At 39.5% G+C, this 19,377-nt stretch overlaps 3 protein-coding genes across 3 annotated transcripts in view; 1 reads left to right on the forward strand and 2 right to left on the reverse strand.

Annotated features, from left to right (window-relative positions):
* Window positions 1–1,691: 1,691 nt before the first annotated feature.
* LOC145466399 (uncharacterized) lies at window positions 1,692–2,391 on the reverse strand. The gene has a single exon (XM_081450112.1). The coding sequence runs from the start codon at window positions 2,273–2,275 to the stop codon at window positions 1,703–1,705; it is 573 nt and encodes a 190-aa protein (XP_081306238.1). The 5' UTR covers window positions 2,276–2,391; the 3' UTR covers window positions 1,692–1,702.
* A 228-nt stretch (window positions 2,392–2,619) lies between these two features.
* LOC145465416 (uncharacterized) overlaps window positions 2,620–19,377 on the forward strand; it is a 33,593-nt gene continuing 16,835 nt past the window's right edge. The window contains 14 exon segments of the mRNA XM_081449198.1: window positions 2,620–2,722; window positions 3,855–3,876; window positions 4,150–4,238; window positions 6,978–7,034; window positions 7,357–7,453; window positions 9,347–9,772; window positions 10,088–10,372; window positions 10,621–10,815; window positions 11,092–11,298; window positions 11,747–12,148; window positions 12,389–12,760; window positions 13,469–13,672; window positions 14,113–14,304; window positions 14,801–15,214. Coding sequence (XP_081305324.1) covers window positions 2,720–2,722; window positions 3,855–3,876; window positions 4,150–4,238; window positions 6,978–7,034; window positions 7,357–7,453; window positions 9,347–9,772; window positions 10,088–10,372; window positions 10,621–10,815; window positions 11,092–11,298; window positions 11,747–12,148; window positions 12,389–12,760; window positions 13,469–13,672; window positions 14,113–14,304; window positions 14,801–15,214 — 2,965 coding nt within the window. The 5' untranslated portion in view covers window positions 2,620–2,719.
* The window catches only part of LOC145466162 (uncharacterized), a 1,170-nt gene continuing 1,164 nt past the window's right edge, over window positions 19,372–19,377 (reverse strand). The window contains exon 1 of the mRNA XM_081449924.1: window positions 19,372–19,377. This exon is cut by the window's right edge and continues 1,164 nt beyond it. Within this exon, the coding sequence (XP_081306050.1) occupies window positions 19,372–19,377 (6 nt within the window).

Raw genomic sequence — 19,377 nt, forward strand, 5'->3', positions numbered from 1 at the left:
TATTTCCTTGAATAAGAGCCCTGGTGCTTAATTAAAATTTTGGCCAAAAGGGGGGAGAGGGGTGGTGTTTATTTGTTGGAGGATGCCTAATCAAGGGGGATGCTTATGAAGTTTTTCTTTCAAAAATATGAAATTTTATTTTGGCTACTGCACATAACAGAACTCTGCAAGCACATGGATATAGCAAAAACTACAAGTGACTTACAGAAAATAAACTGTTCGCCTACATGTACTGATGCCAGTGTAGTTACAGCTTACAAGATTAGAAATTATGTGCCAATAGAAACAGGTTTTCCTTGTATCTTTACTATTTAAGAAAGTTAGGGTGCTTATTTGCTAATTTGGTTGAGGGGGTGGGTGCTCATTCAGGGGAGGGCACTTATTAAAGCGTGGGCACTTACCAGTGGAAATACCGTATGCATGTTCTTTGTAGTTGTCTTTTTATCAGTGGTATAGACATTTCCAAATTAAAGAACTAAAAACCACTTTACATTAATGCTATTTATGGATTGTTTATTATTTACCACCAGGAAGGAGCAGTAAATGGGAGGGCTGGCATTCCTTTGAGGGGGAAAGATAAAAGGTTTTGCTTGGTTGAAGGGGGGTGGGGGGGGGAACAAAAAGTTTTGGCGGACCATATATTAGTCCACTGACAACTGATAGTAGAGTTTTATTTGGTAACATGGTTCAATTAAAATGTGACAAAGAAAGTCTCTGTACGTAGTTTAACATTGGGGAAAGTAACAGCTTTACAAGAGACTTGTTAAGGGCACATACGTTGGTGATACATGATTGTGGTTGACAAATGTGTTAATATCAGAAACTTGCCAGCAATGTGGAGGTTATGTTTATATCTGCAAGCTCAGCACCACAAAATTGCAAAAGGTATCCAAAAAAAGTACAAACTAATAATATACAGCAAATTATTTATTTTAAAACAATCTGCAGTAGTATTAAGGAAGTCTGCATAAACTAAACTAAACAGTACACATGAGTACAAACTTGACTTCAACCCTTCAGCACTTTTGCCAACTTCAGGAAGAACTCCTGGTCCTCTTTCCTTAGCTTCTCCTCTCTCCCTTCTTCTTTCCGTTTCCTTTCACTTTCGGCCTCAAGGAAAAGCCTATCAGCTTGCTGCTGGTATTCCATAAAGGACTTCAACGAGTCATCAATTTTCTTTAGCACATCCTGTTGTGTGGTTTTCCGTCTTTTCTGAGCTGGTTTTTTGTCCTTGGCTACAAAAACAATAAACAGGATGGTAAAGATCACATGCAAACATTTGCAGAGTACGTAAAAGATTACCGGTATTTAACTAGCAAAAGGCAAAAGGCAAGACAGCCGTTAAACGCGAGCTTTTGAGCTTTGTGATACAGGTAGATTTTTGCGGGCTAAAGCTGTAAAACAAGCTGACGAAAAAATGCAAACATCCAAAACACAAGCTCTGAAAATGACTTTAAACGGAAAAATAAAACGAGACAAAAGCAGCCCCGGCCGTGGTCGTGAAAAGCAATAAAGCGTTTCCTGATCCTCGGTATTCCTCCACAGTGTTCTAGTCCACTTCTTCGGATTTTTCGCGAAAGTAGTGGTCTGTAACCTGTGGTTTGAGGTGAAGAATCGAGTAAACAACATTGAATCGTACGTTTGCTTTCGTAAAACTCCGAATAAACAAGGGCCTCATCTTGTCGTGTTTTTTCACGTGACGTTAGTTGCATAATAAGTTGGTCAGGTGGCAAACTACGTAACATTTTCTCGTTAACATGGAAACAACAACAAACCTACCGAGAAGACTGGGAAGATGCTTCTCGTCGGCTTTCTTTCGTTTTTGTTTTTCCAAGGTCGGAAAACTGCAACTGGGTTGTGGGCTCTTCTCGCCGTCCGTCAGCTCCGTCTCCTCGCTTTGAGCACTTTCCAGAACGGTTGAGCTTAGGACGATAGCCGGTCTGGTAGCTGGCTTGTCCGATAAAATTTCGTCAATTTCGTCAAAGAAGGATGCCTTCTTTTTAGGAGTTGCGTTGCCGGACCTCGACAGCGCATCGTTGTAGCCTCTGTAGGTCGAGATTAACGTGTGGATTCGGGTTTTGCACGAGTCGCAATCCCTGTCGTTGTACCCAGAAGCGTTTAGATAAGTGCTTATTTCTTGCCAAATTGGCTTTTTTCGGGTGCATTCTTTCAGACGTTGCTGAATATTCTCTTCCCCCCACTTCTCCAAAAGAATTATTGTCTCTTCTTTCTCCCATGTCCTTCCCCGCTTTTTATCGTCTCTTTCCTCCGCCATGTTGGTTAGACAGGGTTTAAACTACCTTTTAGAGGTAGTTTAATTAAACAGGTTTTAAACGTGTTTAGTTTGAGAGCGTGCGCGGTGTGAACGGGTAATTTTTTAACCATGTTTAGTTAAACGTGTTTAACTCTTTGGTATGAACAGGGTATACGGTATGCTCACGCTTCAGGTCGTTCTATGTTTAGTCTATGACACAGTAGAACCGAAGAAAGCTTAATTTATACGCATTCCCATTGGTTCCTCATGACATCACAAGTCTGTCAGTGCCATATTAAGAAAATCGTGGGATACCCCACCAGAAACGTCTCATAACTAATTACTTATGCGACTTGTGAGGCAGTGCAGAGTTCGTACTCAACGATGGCCGTGGAAGGCTTCATCGAAATGACAGAAAAAAGGGAAAATATCATGGCTTGATGACCTGATAGTTTGGTTTAAAGCATGGTGAGTTTTCAAGAATAACAATGAAAGTGGATTTCAAGGATTTAGGATTTCGTCCATAAGGGTTTCCTACGAGTGTTGTCTAAGCCATTCGATGGTTCAGCTGCTCTCGAGGACAAACAGTGTTATCGGGCTTTTTATAAAATGTATTGAATTAGCAAGCAAAACTTGTAAGAGATTGTTTCAAACACTTTAACCATCGATTCTCATTGTCACCTTGTGCATTAAAATGATTGTTTAGAAAGGACAAAAGGGAATCGCACAATTTGTTCTGACTACCATGATAAAATGCAAATTTCTCTATTTGTTGATACCCTGCGTGCTTGAATACAGTTGCATTCTTTTCTTGAAACGATACTGAATCGTTTACCTCATCATTCGAACCTCTGTAGTTTAACTGTCCATTCTTATTTAACTTAGAAGAAAAGTAATTCAATGGTATCGTATTTATCTTTTGAATCCAGCCAAGCGTTTCATTACTGCTGCCGGCTGGATGCACTAGGCCTTTGTTCTCACCAGCTATAAAATTTCGTCTCGTTCTATCCCATCGGCCTTCTTTCTGCTTTCTCGTCTCTTTCTCGGTCTTTTCTTCAGGTAAAGCACACTTTTCCCAAAATCCTTCTTCTTTCACGCCGTCATCGCATAAAGTACCGCTGCGCATACGTCTCTACGCAGTACGTCAATATGATGACAATACGCCGATTTATGGACAGAAGTACGGATGGATTCTCTTGGGATCTGTTATATACAGAAAGTAAATCCCAAAGCCAGTAGCCTCGTTACACAAGTGAAGCTAGACTAAAATTCATTAACCATTTCCAACATGGACTTAATATTTTGTCGCTAAAACGCAAAAGCATGTCATTTCTTTATTGTTTTCAAAAGATGATGAATTATTGAAGACACTTGCCTTCCGCCGCTGGATCTCTTCCCGTCAATAGAGATTGCTGCAGGGGTTCGAAAATTTGTAACTTCATTAACTTATCCTTCGACCAAGTGCCCTTTCTTTGGAAAATTGTTTCAATCATAAACTTGCCTGAACGCACGAGATCATTTTTACATTTTTATTAATAACAGAAGTAATCTATATGACATGTTTGTGTAATAAATACTGAGTGACTTTCTTTAATTATAGGAGTCAAAGAACGAAGAGTCAGGTAACCCACTATTTATAAAACAGTTGCATTTGGTTGTGTTGGAACTGACTGAGAAGAATATTACTAATACTAATACATCATACATGGAAAGGTCAAAATTTAAAATTTCTGGACATTTTTGGGAAGTAGAAGTCTGGTATCCAAATGCTTCATTCGGAAACTTTGATAAGGTTCAATCAAGGACTGACTCCCGTTCGATCTACGTTCTGTCATAGTATGAGTGAATTCCCTCACTTTTTCGCTGAAACTAACTTGTGCTGTTAACTTCCGCAGATGATTTCGAGTACCAGTCGGTCTTTGCTGCCCTGGATGAACTCAGACTCGGTAGCTTAAAAGCATTTTTCAAGAAGCAATGTTTGCAGGTAACTGAAATAATTATTTATGATTGCTTAAAAACACCTTCTCTGTGTTTCTGCTATTTGCCTAGCCGTAACCCTAACCCTTAACTTTTTTTAATGTGACTTTTAGTCAATAGCCTCACATTTAACGAGGCATAATCCTGGGAAGGAGGGGGGTGGAGAGGGGTTCAGGGCTGGAGTCTTTGTATAGGTTTTGTGATTTATCCTTGGGCAAGACATTTTTTATCTGAAACAGTGTGTATATGCAGTTATAAGACGGTTATTAGTGTTAGCCTTAACTGTGAGCCTCCATCATTGTGAATCAAAGTAAGAATTAATAAGATTAACGAATTAACTCAATTCCGCATATTTAAGCAATAGACCACAAGTTTTTATGGTTTATAGGCTGATAAACCATGCGGGATGTTGGAAGAACACGAGAAGAATTCGTAAATCACGTAGGGGCCAAACCACCCCCCAAATGTTTCGTCAGTTCTTGGGTATTTCACATTATTTTGCATTACTTAAAAAGTATTGACTCTTTCTACACCAAACTTGGCAGATGATCAGATGACCTATTGCCAATTATATTTACGTTAAAAAATGTCAGTAAATATCAAAGTTGTGACGTCACAGTGATGACGTCATGTTTTTTGCCACTTTTGAAGTTTTTGATATGCATATTTTTTACAATGTGTTCGAAAGAGCACCTCAAGGGGAGTTGAAACCTGAAAAAATTTTGTCCATATCATAAAAATTGAATGAAATATGGCATTTTTAAATACGAAAAATAACTCTGCAAAATATAGGGTCCCCCCCTTGAGAAAAATCCCCAACTTGGAGCCGTAATTTTGTAGCTATGTTTCACATGTGATGTGCCAGATGACTAAAGCAAAAATAAAGAAGATAATCGAGATAAAAAATTATCCCTCTAGTGTTATTGCGTTAAAATTAGTTTTGTTACGTCATAACCTGTGACGTCACCCGTTTTTTACTTTTAATACTAACCTAACAAAGCCGAAAATCAAATTTCTAAAACCATACGATTTTGACAACATCAAGCTTTCTATTTTTCTAGATTATTAGCCTTCTTAGAATAAAACTGAAAAAAATAAACCAGAGAGACTGACTTAAGAAGGACAGTATGGTTAAGCAAATTCCCGGGGGGGACAACAAAAAAATATTTAATTTACCATATCTCAAAAAATAATCATCATAGCAAAAAACGGTTTTCAGCATTTTACTCCTCAAGTCAAGTTCTTTCCAATGACATAGTCTTTACGTCAGATTTTACAAAAAATTATAGCACGTTTTGGTGACGTCATCAGTTATGACGTCATAATCTGACATTTTGTCACAACTTCCAAATTAAACTAAACTGGAGAACAAAGAAAGCTCACCTGCCAAACTTGGTTGAGAAATATATAAACCAAGCAAATATAGCCTTCATGAAACATTAGGGGGGTGGTTTGGCCCCTACGTGAATCACGAGCCGCAAGCAAGCGATTTACGAATTCTTAGAGTGTTCTTCCAACATCCCAAGTGGTTTATCACGCCTATAAACCATGGAAACTTGTGGTCTATTGCTTTTATATCAAAAATAATTCAGAAGAAACGCGAACTTTCCATGAGTTTACTGGCACAATAAACCATAGCCGATTGACCAATTAGAGCGCGCGCATTCATTAGATTATTGTATAAGTACGCTGAACTGAGTCTTTTAGGCTCAGTCAGAGCCCTTTACTTGTGATTACAGTTGTTGATTTGGTTAATGAAAGTTTCATTTCCAGGTACTGTAACAAACGTCGTTTTCTTATTATTCGTACCGTTAGCTATTTATATCTTCTTACTCCTAATACCAAAGTGCCTTTCAACGTGAGCTAAAGTGGTTATCGAACGACTGATTTCATGTTAAGTTTTCAATGTTTGTCAATAGACAGTCATACAGTTGTGCATTAGCTTCAATGGGAACGCTCCTCTTCTTTATGTCTGTGAGTACTAATCTTCACTCTTCTGTGAATCCATCCCGAGCAATCATTGTTCATGTAAGTTCTTTGTTAGTGCTCATTACATGTCGTACAAATTTCCAAAATGTTACAAAAGCAGGAACAGCCAATAGCAGGTGTAACGATGCTAACAGCTCAATTTCGAACGAGATACATTTCCTCTTGGAAACTTCACATTTAGAGCAGCCATACCAATCTTTAATTGCCCTGTTTAGAGCAGGTATCTAATATTGTAATATTTTTGTCTTCATCGGGTGACCTGAAAATTTCCGTCACGGAACTAATTACCTATTGGTACTGAATCGTGAATTTTAGATGTATTTCATTTCGGTACATCATGTTCAGACTTTGACAGGTAAAGGTATAAGCTAAACTCCACTCTACTGTAGGTATCCGAGCTATTTGAATGATTATTTTATCCCGGTGTTATAGAATGAATGGTGAAAATTTTTCTTATACACGTGACAGAAATCAAATTGACCCAGCGTAGTGCTACGAAGATATCTTAGCTGAAAGACGCATGTATGTGTATAGCAAGTAGCCTTGTACCTAAAGACCTAGGCAGCACGTCTATCAGTAATAAATAACATCATGAAATCACAGCAGAAACACGTCTCGTATTGATACTGAGAGTACACCTTCACTATTTAACAAAGATGGGTCAACTAGATTGGTGTGTATTGATGCTGACTGGTAAGTCAATAAAGTTGCTGTAAGTATGAATTGCCATTTTTGATTTGATTTTATTTCATTTTAGGATGACACCTTGTTTTTTATGAATTCTGAAGAAGAACTCAGAAACTTTCTTACCAAGGTAATAAAAAAATAATAAAAACAAGAAATAATAAAAAAAAAATAAGTACATTTGCCTTAATAGCAAGTTAAGACTAATTCCCACGTACCTGAGAAACGGAGCACAAAATATGCAAAGGGAAAGTTGAGCGGGTGAACTCACCTATCAAATTATGAATTACACAAGTATAGTTTGGGTATAACTCTAAACAATAGCTTGCTTTGGAGCTCTTGGAGTAGGTTTTTATCAGATAGTTGTCACTTCACCATAAAAAATATAACAGGCAAAAGTTATAAAACGTGTCCATCCATAACTAATTGATTTATTTCATTTCATGGAACAGGAATTAGGGTTGCCCTTCGGCCAAGGTTTTAAATTCAGCAGATTTTGGTTCAACAAGTATCATAAACGTGCAGGTCAGAACGTTACTCTTAGAGATAGTGAATATGAATTACGCACTTACAAAATTTCAATTTGTTCGATCCTTTGCTCTCCTTTTGTTTGTTTGTTTGTTTGTTTTTGTTTTGTTTGTTTGTTTCGTCCGTTCGTGCAATAATTTGTCCATTGATCTTTCCGTTCGACCGAAAGATCTAGATAGTAATTGTACATTACTAACTACTTAATAACCGAGAGTGGGGTCGTTACGGGAAAATCTCAAACTGAGGCCTTGCCGTATTGACCGAGCGATAGCGAGGTCAATACGGTAGGCCGAGGTTTGAGATTTTCCCGTAACGACCGAACGGTCGAGGTTATTAAGTTGTTTATTATATGGCTCATGAATAAAGAAAAAAATCATTCGAGCGGAAGTCGTCAATTTAAATCTGGCGATGCGCGCGTTTACCGATTCATTCATCGTCTCAAACCCAGGGCAGAACTACCCAGTCAGTGAACTTCACCACTGTATTACGTATTCCGTTAAAAACACATATTTCTTTACGGGAAAAGTGACTGTCACAAAAAGGTATTTTAGTATCGTGGTACCACAAGTTGATGGGGGAGTTTTTCCGACTTTTGTGGCGAAACGTCAACGCATATAGAAAGTGACAGAAAGTGCTTCAAAATTGTCCAACCAACGGTCTTTCGGTGAAAGAAAATACTAATTCTTCAGAATACACTGCTCAAAATAAGCTTGACTCGATCTTCGCATTCGCTTTCGACAACAGATCTTCGCCTTCTTCATTCTGGGATTTATGGATGAACTTTTCAAGCCTTGTGAACGTCTGCAGTTATCAGAAACACTGCTACTGACAGAAACCGCCCGATTGTTTACATCTGATGATCCTGGAAGCTGATTTACACTTGTTTGTGTTAAAGCGAGGGAATCTATTTGATGAGAACTTTGACGGAGTTCAATACTTCGGTAATTGTTGTGACTAACATGATAACTTATAAGTTTCTTCCTCGGTGTTCTGCTCAGGATGCATGACAGATCTGGCGATGGTGTTTTACACTTTACGATTTTAGCTTAACTTAAGATTCAGCAAACTTTGATTGTTTTTCACTAGTGCCCGCCAAGGTTACCGGCTGGTAAGTCATCTATATAAATTTTATTAAGGAAATACCTCTTAACTTTTAGCTACTTACATTCTCTTACTGATTTTAATCGACTTTCATCGCTTCAATGCGCTTGAATTTTCAGAGTCGGACTCTTCCTAATTTGCATAATCCGTAATCGGCCCGTGGGCATTACGGCTGCATAATGACCGCTCAGATCTCGCTCTTAGCCAATCAGAGCGCGCGTTATATCGGCCACAAGCCAAAGCCATATAATAAAGTATTGTATTGTACATTATTATATGGCTGTGTCTCACAAGGACTGAGAACTACCGAATTCACGAATTTGATTGGTTGAAATCGATATTGAAAGCGGTCTAGATTTTTCCATCTACGACCAGCATCTAGACCGGTAATGTTTTGCGGTGAAACTAAAACTAAAATGTAAACATATTGACAATTTTCTTCTAACAATAGTTATTTATGGAAGTGCCAAAAAGCCTGATGAGAAAAAGAAGTAAAGAGAACCGCGGCAAACTTTGGCAGAATTAAGTTCGCAAGCAAAATTTCAGCTAGCGCAAACCAGTTACAAATTAAACGAATTAAATTGTTCTTGTTTGCCATAAAATAAACATCTTATTTAAACCAAGCTTAGTCGGTCTGTATGGGAGAATCTTTACCTCGGTCGTGAGTACAGACCGAACGCAATGAGGTCTGTACTCACGACCTCGGTCAACGACCTCCTGCTCGGTTAATAAGAGCTAAGTATAATTCATATTATCCAGAAAGCGAACACCAGCTGAAAAAAAAAGCAAATTTCTGCGTTTATATATCAACAGAAACGTTAGATGCCCCCACAATAGAAACATCCAGCCCACCTCAGGGCAATGTACAGGCTCCTGTAAAGTCTGGAGATGTTACAACCTTTAAGAACGTCCAGAAGAAAGAAGACATCAATGGTAGTCCATCTAACTTGGCTCCAGCCAGCCTAAAGAATGAAGACTCTACACAAATAAAAGGGCCTCCGATATCCCATCAGGTCATTGAAACTACCAGTGAAAGGTCGGATACTGCGACAACCTTGCAACAACCGGAAAAGGAAGATGAAACTGCTGTCCAGTCTACGCTTATAATTCCTCGGGAAACAGCACTGAGTGTTTCCATGCTAAGTCCAGCTGGATACCGCCTTACACAAGAGCTTGGAGGGAATCAGCAATACCTCACAGGTGTTCAACATGACAGATCCAACAAGAAGTGTCAGTATGGTAAGTTGAATAAAAAAGCGTACCGATAGGCTAACGTAACGTAACCAAGCAACGCCGTAGCTAGAGATAAAATTTAAAGTATAACTTGTCATCATAAATCAAGTCGTGCCATTGTTCTGGGTTCGAAATACTTAGTACGTTTCCCTTCTGGGACACAGCTAGCATTGCATGCAACAACGGTCCATTAAAGTGTTGTTGCTTCAGCTACTGCTACTGCTGCTGCTGCTGCTGCTGCTGCTGCTACTGCTACTGTAGGTGTTGTTGCTGTTGTAATGCGTTTGTTAAAACTGGTAACAAAACTTTTCTTATTAGCAGAACTGGAGGAAATGTCCCCTCCAACGACACCCAAAACAGACAGCACCTTAATCATTGAAAGTAGAAATGACGAACCTGAAAACACGCATTTTACTGGACCCAAAACTCCCAACGAGGCTTTTAAAGATGGACATGAAACTTGTGAGGTTATTCAAGAGACTGCTAAAGCCCTTTATGACGAAAACAGTGATTCCATTGAACAAGAAAACGCTCATGGAGATCTTCTAAGTTCGTCGGCTGCTACAGAAGACACTGTTGCTGTTGACATGCTCACCCACCAGACAGGTATTTCTAATAGATACAGGATTTGTGTATATGCAGGAGTTTGAAGTCTACAAATTATATTATATTCTCAAGTTGTGCCCTCTCTCTTGCAAGTGCAAGGCCTCTCTATCTAAGCTTTGGGATAAATTCCACTAGTGTTAGTGAATTTGCCATTTAGCTGCCATTAATTACCATTTTCTTGTATTCTCTTGAAGGCTAACGAAATTATACCTACTTCAGAAATTGCAAAATTCCAGTTTGATTTCCAGTATTTTATTGACTTGATCTCGCCATTCCAGCAGCAGGCAATGCTTACAGAAAAGAGAGCAGGGACCAAAATCTAACTAATTGTGCTCAACGTGAAGAGGCTGTCCTTGAAAGGCTTGAAGATGATGATCAGGCTCAAGAAGAAGCATGCAAAACGGAAGACCACGAGCGCGAGGATTCCAGACGTTTTCAAAGAGGTGGGTTGGATGGGTATGGGAGTAGAGTAGAGCTACTCCCCTCCATCCTCAAGACCTCTTAAAATTGATATGGCTCCTTGAATCAATGAGGAGTTAAAAGCACTATATTGCTGTGGTTTTTCACTATTTGTCCTGATGCCGTACCCACGTACAATAACAATTGAACTGAAAATGCCAGGCAAATTTGGTCGACGCAGTTCACGGCCGCCGCGTATGCATCGCCTTCCCCCTGATGAGGTCTACATCTTATGAAAATTGTGTTGTTTTACACAACAGATCACAAAGCCCAAGATTCTGACGGTACAATTTCCTTCCGCAAATCCCAGGAAGAGACCATAGAGAAAGAAGCGCCATCTTCATCTCTAAAAGAGGGATTCTTGAAAGTAGAGTCTGTCGTTTTCGACCACCTTGAAGATGAAACAAGCAAATTTGATGAACTTGATGAAGATTTCAAGACAGCAATAGACTGGACTGATGTTCCAGGTTAGTTTCACTCATGAGAAGTCAGTGATTACAGCTGTGGTTTCCTCGGCTGAAACATGTCCTACTGGTTTCATTGCAGTGGGTTCCACACAGGTGTAGAGAAATGAGGTCCAGCTAAACGTTAGGGTAGCGCAACAAATGTTGGAGAGTACCCTGCGATCGAGTACAAACTTATCCGTGATAAGGAGGAATACTTGATTCCCTTTAACTCAGTGCCATGTTAAAGCTCCACATATTCTTGCAATCTATATAATTGCTACTAAGCAATATTTCAATTTGGGGATTCCATTTTATTTGCTTTCCCACCGAAGGTTGTCTTGTACAACGAACGACTGACATGTTTTGATTTAGTATCATTCAGTCTAATTCCCTGATCGCTATGTAAGGCATACCCATTAACGAAGTTTCCTTTCAGAAATAACCATTTTCGTTTCATACGACTTGATAGAGCATGCATCCCTAAGTTGGAGTGATGCTGCAGCAACTGAGAGTCGAGAAAATACCACAAAAGTAGACGTCGCGAATGAGCTCAAAGAAGAAGATATCAATGACAGTCCATTTGATGTCACTCTAACAAACCCTAAGGATGGTGAAAATGCACCCACAGAGAGGCCTCCAATATCCGACCAAGACATCGAAACTACCAGTAGAAGGTTGGATACTGACAGATTTACCATGCAACAACCGGAAAAGAGAGAGGAAGCTGCTGTCCAGTCCATTCCTCGTGAAACAGCAATGAATGTTTCCGTGCTAAGTCCAGTTGAAAGCCGCCTTACACAAGAGCTTCTAGAGAATAAGCAAGACTCCACACGTGTTCAAAATGACAGATCCAACCAAAAGTGTCAGTCTGGTAAGTTCAAACGTAACTACAGACTACATGCAGAGTCTGCCTAATTTACCATCTAAAACCAAAGTGGTGCCATTAATTGTTGTGGGATCGAAGCACTTATTACGTTTCCTGCTTGCGACACTGCATTGCCCTTTACACTGACAAAACTGTATCGATGTTGCTGTTGTTGTTATTACGGTGGCTGTTGTTGTTGTTGTAATGCGTTTGTTGAAACTGTCAACGACCCTTTTAATTCAACAGGATTGGAGGAAATGTTCACTCAAACAACGCCAAAGACAGACAGCATCGTTGTCACCGACAACATAAATGACGAACCTGAGAACCCGTATTTTACTGGACAATTGAGCCCCAAATCTCTGAACGAGATCTCCAAAGATGGACAAACCTTAGAGGTTATTCAAGAGACCTCTAAAGTTTTTCGTGACGAAAACAGCAACGTTGATAGCTGCATCAGTGATTCCATGAAATTACTGATCAAACCAAAAGAACCAGAAAATAGTCAGGGAGATTTACTGAGTTCATCGCCTACTACAGAGGACACCGTTGCTATGGCAGCAAACAACGATCTTTCCCCATCATACGATGATGCTGAAATACTCACCCATCAGACAGGTATTTCAGACAAGTACAGTCTAAATGTCACGGTATATATGAATATATTAAATTTCCAAGTAGAGCTCTCTTACAGTTGCAAGACCTCTCTTGTAAACTACGCTTTGGAAAAATTCACATACAAGTAATTTCAATCGCCCATTGGCAAGCATTTCATTTCCTTTTATTCTTTCGAAGGCTAACAAAATTTAATCCCCTCCAAAGTTTTATAGTTTGATTTCCAGTTTACGGACTGAACAAATCTCGTCGTTCCAGCGGCAACCAATGTTTGTCGAAAGGAGGGCGCACTTCAAAATATTTCGGCTTGTGCTCGAAATTAGGAGTGTCACCTTAAGAAGATTGTGAGTAATGATTAGACCCCAGAAAAGCATGCAAAACTGAAGACCACCTACGCGCAGGTTCCATGCCTTTTCAACGGGCCGCGTAGGGTGCCTGTGGGAATCTCTTCACGGGGAATTAGGGTAGCTCTGTTCCCCTCAATCGTAAAGAACTCTCCTTATTTCTGACTTCTTGAATAAATGGAGAGTTAATAGCACTGCATCACTATGGTTTTTCAGTATTGTTCCTTATGCTGCACCTACCTACAGCTCAGCAACAGGTAATTGAAATGAAAAATGGCAGACAAATCTACCGACGCAATTCACGGTCAGATGTGTATCGTCCTATTGTTCATAAACTATAGCAGAAGTTTGCTGTTTTTCCCAACAGATCAACAAGTCCAAGATCTTAAGGATATTTCGTTCAGGAAATCCCTAAAAGAAAACCAAGAGAAAGACGTGCCACCTTTAGCTGTAAATAAGAGGTCTCTGGAAGTGGACTCTGTTGCTGTCGATCACTGTGAAGATGAAACGAGTAAACCTCGTAAGGTTGACGAAGATTTCAAGACGACAGTAAACCAGGCAGATCTTTCAGGTTAGTTTCACTAATGAGGAATTAGGGATTAAAATTAAGGTTTCCTCTGATGAGACTTGCCCAACTGGTCTCATTGCATTAGGCTCCAACACAGGTGTAGAAATGAGTTCTAGCTCAACACAAGCCGGCCGGGTACCCTGCGATCAAGTACAAAGCTATCTATCAGATGTAGTAATACTTGATTTTTCTTCTTTGAAAACCTGTTTCATATTAGAGCTGTATATATTTTTGTAATCCATATATTCGCTAGGAAATATTTTAGTTTAGGATTCCATGGTATTTTCTTGTCCATGCACCAAAGGTTTTCTTGTAGAATAACGAACGACAATTTTAACTGATTAAGTTTGACGCACCGCAATTCAGTTTTCGCTGCGTAACGCATAACTGTTCATGAAATCCTTTCAGAAATAGCCATTTTCTCTTTTTTTATGAATTGGTAGACATTGAAGTCCAGAGAACGAGTGATGCTGGAGTAAACGAGATTCAGGAAAATGCCACAAAAGAAACCGAAGCAAACGAAAAGGTGCCTGAAGATAAGACGTCCACAGACCCGGAAACGGGCTCCTCCAGTGGAACAATTGCAACGGAGCTTCATGCGTTGTTGTCCGATACAGTGAGTTCAAATAAAGAAGGTGACCACCAGTTGGCTGCAAAAGTAGGAGGAAAAAAGAACAGGATCAAATCTAAAGTAGTGGGAGTTGTTGAAAGCCATAACACCAGCGAGAAAGAAAATTTGATATCTTTAGAAGAGAAAAGTAAGCGATTATCACAATGCCTATACCACTGTAGAATAGAAAATAATATTCATCCATGTTTTTCAGTTTAATGGCAATTTCCAAAAGAGAGTGTTTCAGTTGAGCGTTCAAGATTCAGTACAGAGGTTGCATACTCTATATCATAGGCAGCCAGTCTCTATCCCATTACATTACATTACTATCCCATTACATTGCATGTGATATTTTCTTCCGTTTTCATTTCTTTTATTTAGAGCTCTTTTTTTAGGTATTCTTAATTCATATTCATTCTGATTCTGAACGTTCACTTTCTGATTGGAAGAACCGTTTTACACTTGTTTTACAAACGAATGGACGAATTTACAAGTATATTTTTCTCCTATTTTTCACAAAGGCTTGGCAACGAATGATTCTGACAGTTTCACCCAAGAAGATAAGAAGGAGCTTGACGTTAAACAGGAAGATAAAATAGGCGATCTGTTAGAAGGGCACACCAGCTTGATCGACGAAAACGGCAATATTCCAAAACGTAACCCGACCACCTTGATGAAGACCTCAGCAAGTGACCTGGCTATTTCCGATGCAGCGGAACCATTAATTTTAAACGAAAAAAATTCTGGTTCTGGCAAAATGCAACCTAGCAAATTGTTTCCCAGTGACGATGCAAAGGAAAGTAGCGGCACTTCCTCGAAAGACTTGAAACAAGAAATCACAGCAGCAAGTTCCAACCAGGGGATTGGACCGGAAGGACAAAATAACCTGCTGGTGACAGAAAACTGTAAGGAGGTTTCTGAACCAGTTTTAAAGTGTAAGTATACATAGGCAATAATCCTTTAATGAGAGTTATTACTAACTCTCGTGTTTTCAGTTTCAAACTCAGAAGGGTCGGGATAATTTAAGCAAAATATATTACATTTGGCGATGAGCCTTGCGACTTTCTGACTGCATCCTAAGGAGAGCAAATCATGTCCAATTTAAATATGCTAACACTTAAGTAGGCGATTATATCAGGGAAGACGCTTAATGGGAAAAGCAAGTTTTGCAGTTGCAAGCTACGTTTTTCAAAAAAAAATTAAAGTTAACTTTGATGTTTTGATTTTGCCTTGATTGGTGCCGGTTTAATTAAAGACGTTCAAGTGTCTGAGCAAGCAACAAGCAACAACTAGTGAGACAATCTCAGATAGTGAAGAGGGTAATTCACGGCTCTGATACAGTAGTCACGCAGGTCCTGGGCCTTTACTCTTTGCAGAATATGAGCAGACAAAAACTTGATAACACATAATCTTAGCAGTGTGTATGTTTCATGTTTGTGTTTTCTTTCAAGGCCCAAAAATAACTTACAATTACCGTTTGTCAAGAAGGTTTGAACTTTATTGTGGTATTTTATGTTGAGTTTAGTTTATTTTGTAGCAAATGTGATAATTTTACTTTTCTTGCCAACGTTTGTAATTTCATACTTTTGTTTTCCTCGCCAATGTATGCAACAAGATATCTTCGTTTCCACGAAAATATACGAACGATGTGTATTTTTTTTACTCACTACTGGAGATAAATGGAATTTAAAAGTTAAATATCTGCTGAAAAGTGGAAGAGGAACGATTTTGTTTTATTCAAACCGCAAATTTTCATTTCACTGATAAACAAGAACTAATTGAATTATCAAATATTCACGTCGCGTCACGGAATAGTTCGTTCTTATTCTGTTGCCAGCTTTGGATTTAACATTAAACCACGTCAAACTAATGATCGTGACTAAAACACCACACGAGTTCATACGAGTAACATACGAGTACATACGAGTAGCATACGAGTACATACGAGTAACATACGACTACATACGACTACATACGAGTAACATACGAGAACGTACAGACACATACGGTAATAAACAGGTTATATGCGAATACGCTGGTTACATACGAATACATAGGAGCAACATACGATGGCAGGAGGGTAATAAACATGAAATGTACCATATTCCTATTTCATTTTTACATGTGCGCGGGTCATGTTTTGCATACACATTTATGATAGGTTTTCATAGCGTCATGTTTTGTTGCAGGTCTCGAGTATGTCTGGTTACAGTTACCCGGCTAACGAATTTATACGTTATTGTTTAATTTTCAATATACATTAATTAAGTGGCAGTCCCGCTAAGAGCAGTCCACTCGACTTCGGGACCAAAAATACTTTTCCTTCATTTTTTGTCAGAGAAAAGGGTTTCACACATATATATATAAAAAAGCTATTTGTTATTTTCCAATTCCTTATTTTTGCTTTGCTACGAGCCAAAATTGAATTTTGGCCGAACTGAGGTTGCCGACCGTGATCAGAAAGGTAAAATTCACCGATTTTGTGAAGCGTGCTACGTCGCCTAAAATGCAGCTCACGGAATTTCGTTTTCGTGCGAATTTAAAGGTACATTCATTACTTTGACTGACGAAATATGGAAACTTTTCAAAAAATTCTAAGCTTACCATCGAGGCTGGAAGACACCCTACTCCGAGGCCTTTGATCACCTACTAAAATTTAGCCAAATTTGACGGGGAAAATCTCAAAAGTTGGTTCTAAATGATGCCTAAAAAGCACATCACAGTAAATTTCATACCTTAATAAACCGTTCTATAAGTTCAAACCGGTGGTTGCTCCTTGGATTGCACGCGAGAACAGATTAAAATCTGCCACAATCAGTGTGTTTACATAGCTATCGCTCGTGTCAAAGTCATTTGCATAACCATAGCACCCGGTGAAAATACATCTTCTTCTGTTCAGGTTCGTTTGTTGACCTTCTGAGTAGTGGTAAATAGCTTCCTTTAATACTTGTGTACACTCTAGATACAGTTTTGAGGTGAAGGTTGCGTTAAAGTCGATCAATTCTGAAGACTTGCGAGACTCCAAAAGTAAATAATGGCGCCGGTCTGCAGAAATTAATCGTAGCCATCGTCCTGACCCTTCAATAAATTCTGCCCCAGAGGTAGCACTAGGAGAAGAAGAAAATCGTAAGTTTTCATTACCTTTTAATGGCAACTGAATCCTGTACTACTGCCAAGACTACTGGGAGTTTGAGGGCTATATGCCCGAATTTGAAAAACAACAACAACGAACACTTGCCGGTTGCATCACTGGGAAATGAACCTGAAGGAACACGACACGCTTGAATGGAACTATGTTTTGCGATGAATGATTGGCTTTACTTCTGTTTTATGCTTGATGCTTGTCTTTTAGTATCTTGCACAGCGCACAAAATAAACTTCGGGATCCGTTTATCGGGCCGTTTACACAACGAAAGCTGCACCAGCAGCTTCGTCAAAATGTCACACAAGTTGTAACGTGACCAATTACCCGGGCGTGGGGTACTTCTTTATATGGGCTATATGGGTATCTGTATGTGAGGCGCCAAAGGGTAGCCGTTTGGGTCATAAATAGGGTATGGACTTTGGCCATTTTGGTTATAAATTGGGTAAGGTTTTAGCACCCTAGTCTTGAACTGGGTATGTTTCTTAGCAGAAGCTTCTTTTTGATCATTTATCAATAACACCCTCAACAAGAACCCGTCATAACGTATGTTTAGGGAAACTGTGTCAACCGCAACGGTCATAAATAGGCTATCGAATTTTTGGTCAGGTCATAAATAGGGTAGCAAAAAAAGCAGATTTTGGTCATAAAGAGGGTAAGGGTTTTGGGAAGTGGGCCGCACACCCCCACTCAACGTTTCTGGAATTACCCCCCCTGGGCCAATTACCAGGGGCCGAGGGCAAATCCCCTACCCCGCGCGCGCCGATCATTAGATTTGGCAAGATTTTCTCATTTCAATATTGATGATGAAAAAGTCACCCATTATTTTTTTTGGACTAGTGCAATCTTTTCAGTATGACCGAACGACGACAATCATTGCACCTTTTCAATTTTTATCTACATTTCCTCGGAAAATATAAGGAGTTGCTAATACATGAGGGCGGAGGAAGCAGACATGAACCTAAAATTCACTTTTCCTTTCCCGTTATCAGCCGTTCGTTTTTCATAGGAAACACAATGGAAGAAAATCAAAAGATGGAACCAAGAAACCTTCCAAAAAACGTCCATATCGAAGCGCGTGCAGATGTTGAGAGGCCGAACCTGAACAGAAGATGTATTTTCACCGGGTGCTAGGGTTGTGCAAATAAACTTTGAAACGAGCGATAGCTATGTAATCAGAGTTTCGACAAAACACTGACCCCAGGTCAACTGACCCCCTATTGACCCCCTACCAACCCCCCTACTGACCACCTATAAAATCAATGGGAAAATGAAAATTAAAAGAGCCCAGAACTATCAGTGGGACCGATTCAAATTCATCAATAAATTTAGCTTACCTGAAACTTCCAAGATGGCGGTCGCGTTGCAGATTTCCGACTCTCTTGTTCTACTTTGACTCTTCAGTGGAGGTTTTGTTAACGGAAAATCGAGCACAGAATAAGCTTGAATATCATCAAATATTGTTTTCGTACGCATTGGAAAATGAGGCAAAGAGAAACGCTGACAAATGAGCAGGCTCGCGAAAGGCTTGTGATGCTCGTGCGAGCGACACGAACACGCGCGTAAACCTCAACCGAAAAAATCGAAAATCAAACGAAACTTACCTTACGTCAATGTTTGATTGGGATTCTGCCGAATCATCAGTAGCACAAGACGTCACGTGAGAAAGCACCAGCCGCCCGAATGATCAGTCTTTAAAGCCTTGAGTGTGCTGATCAGGTGAGTGGTAGCACAAGAAGTTTGGGTGGGTCTATAATACCTCTACAGGGTATGGGCGTGACTTCTTGTGCTACTGATGACTCGGCAGAATCCCAGTCAAACATCGACTTAAGGTAAGTCTCGTTTAATTTTCGATTCTGCCTCGTCATCTTGCGCACTACGAAGTCACATGAGATTTCAAACAAACTGATAGCACACGATACAAACACAAGAAAGTCTTTAATAACAGTTTCAACT

This window comes from Orbicella franksi, chromosome 13, assembly GCF_964199315.1.
Source record: "Orbicella franksi chromosome 13, jaOrbFran1.1, whole genome shotgun sequence".
NCBI lineage: Eukaryota > Metazoa > Cnidaria > Anthozoa > Scleractinia > Merulinidae > Orbicella > Orbicella franksi.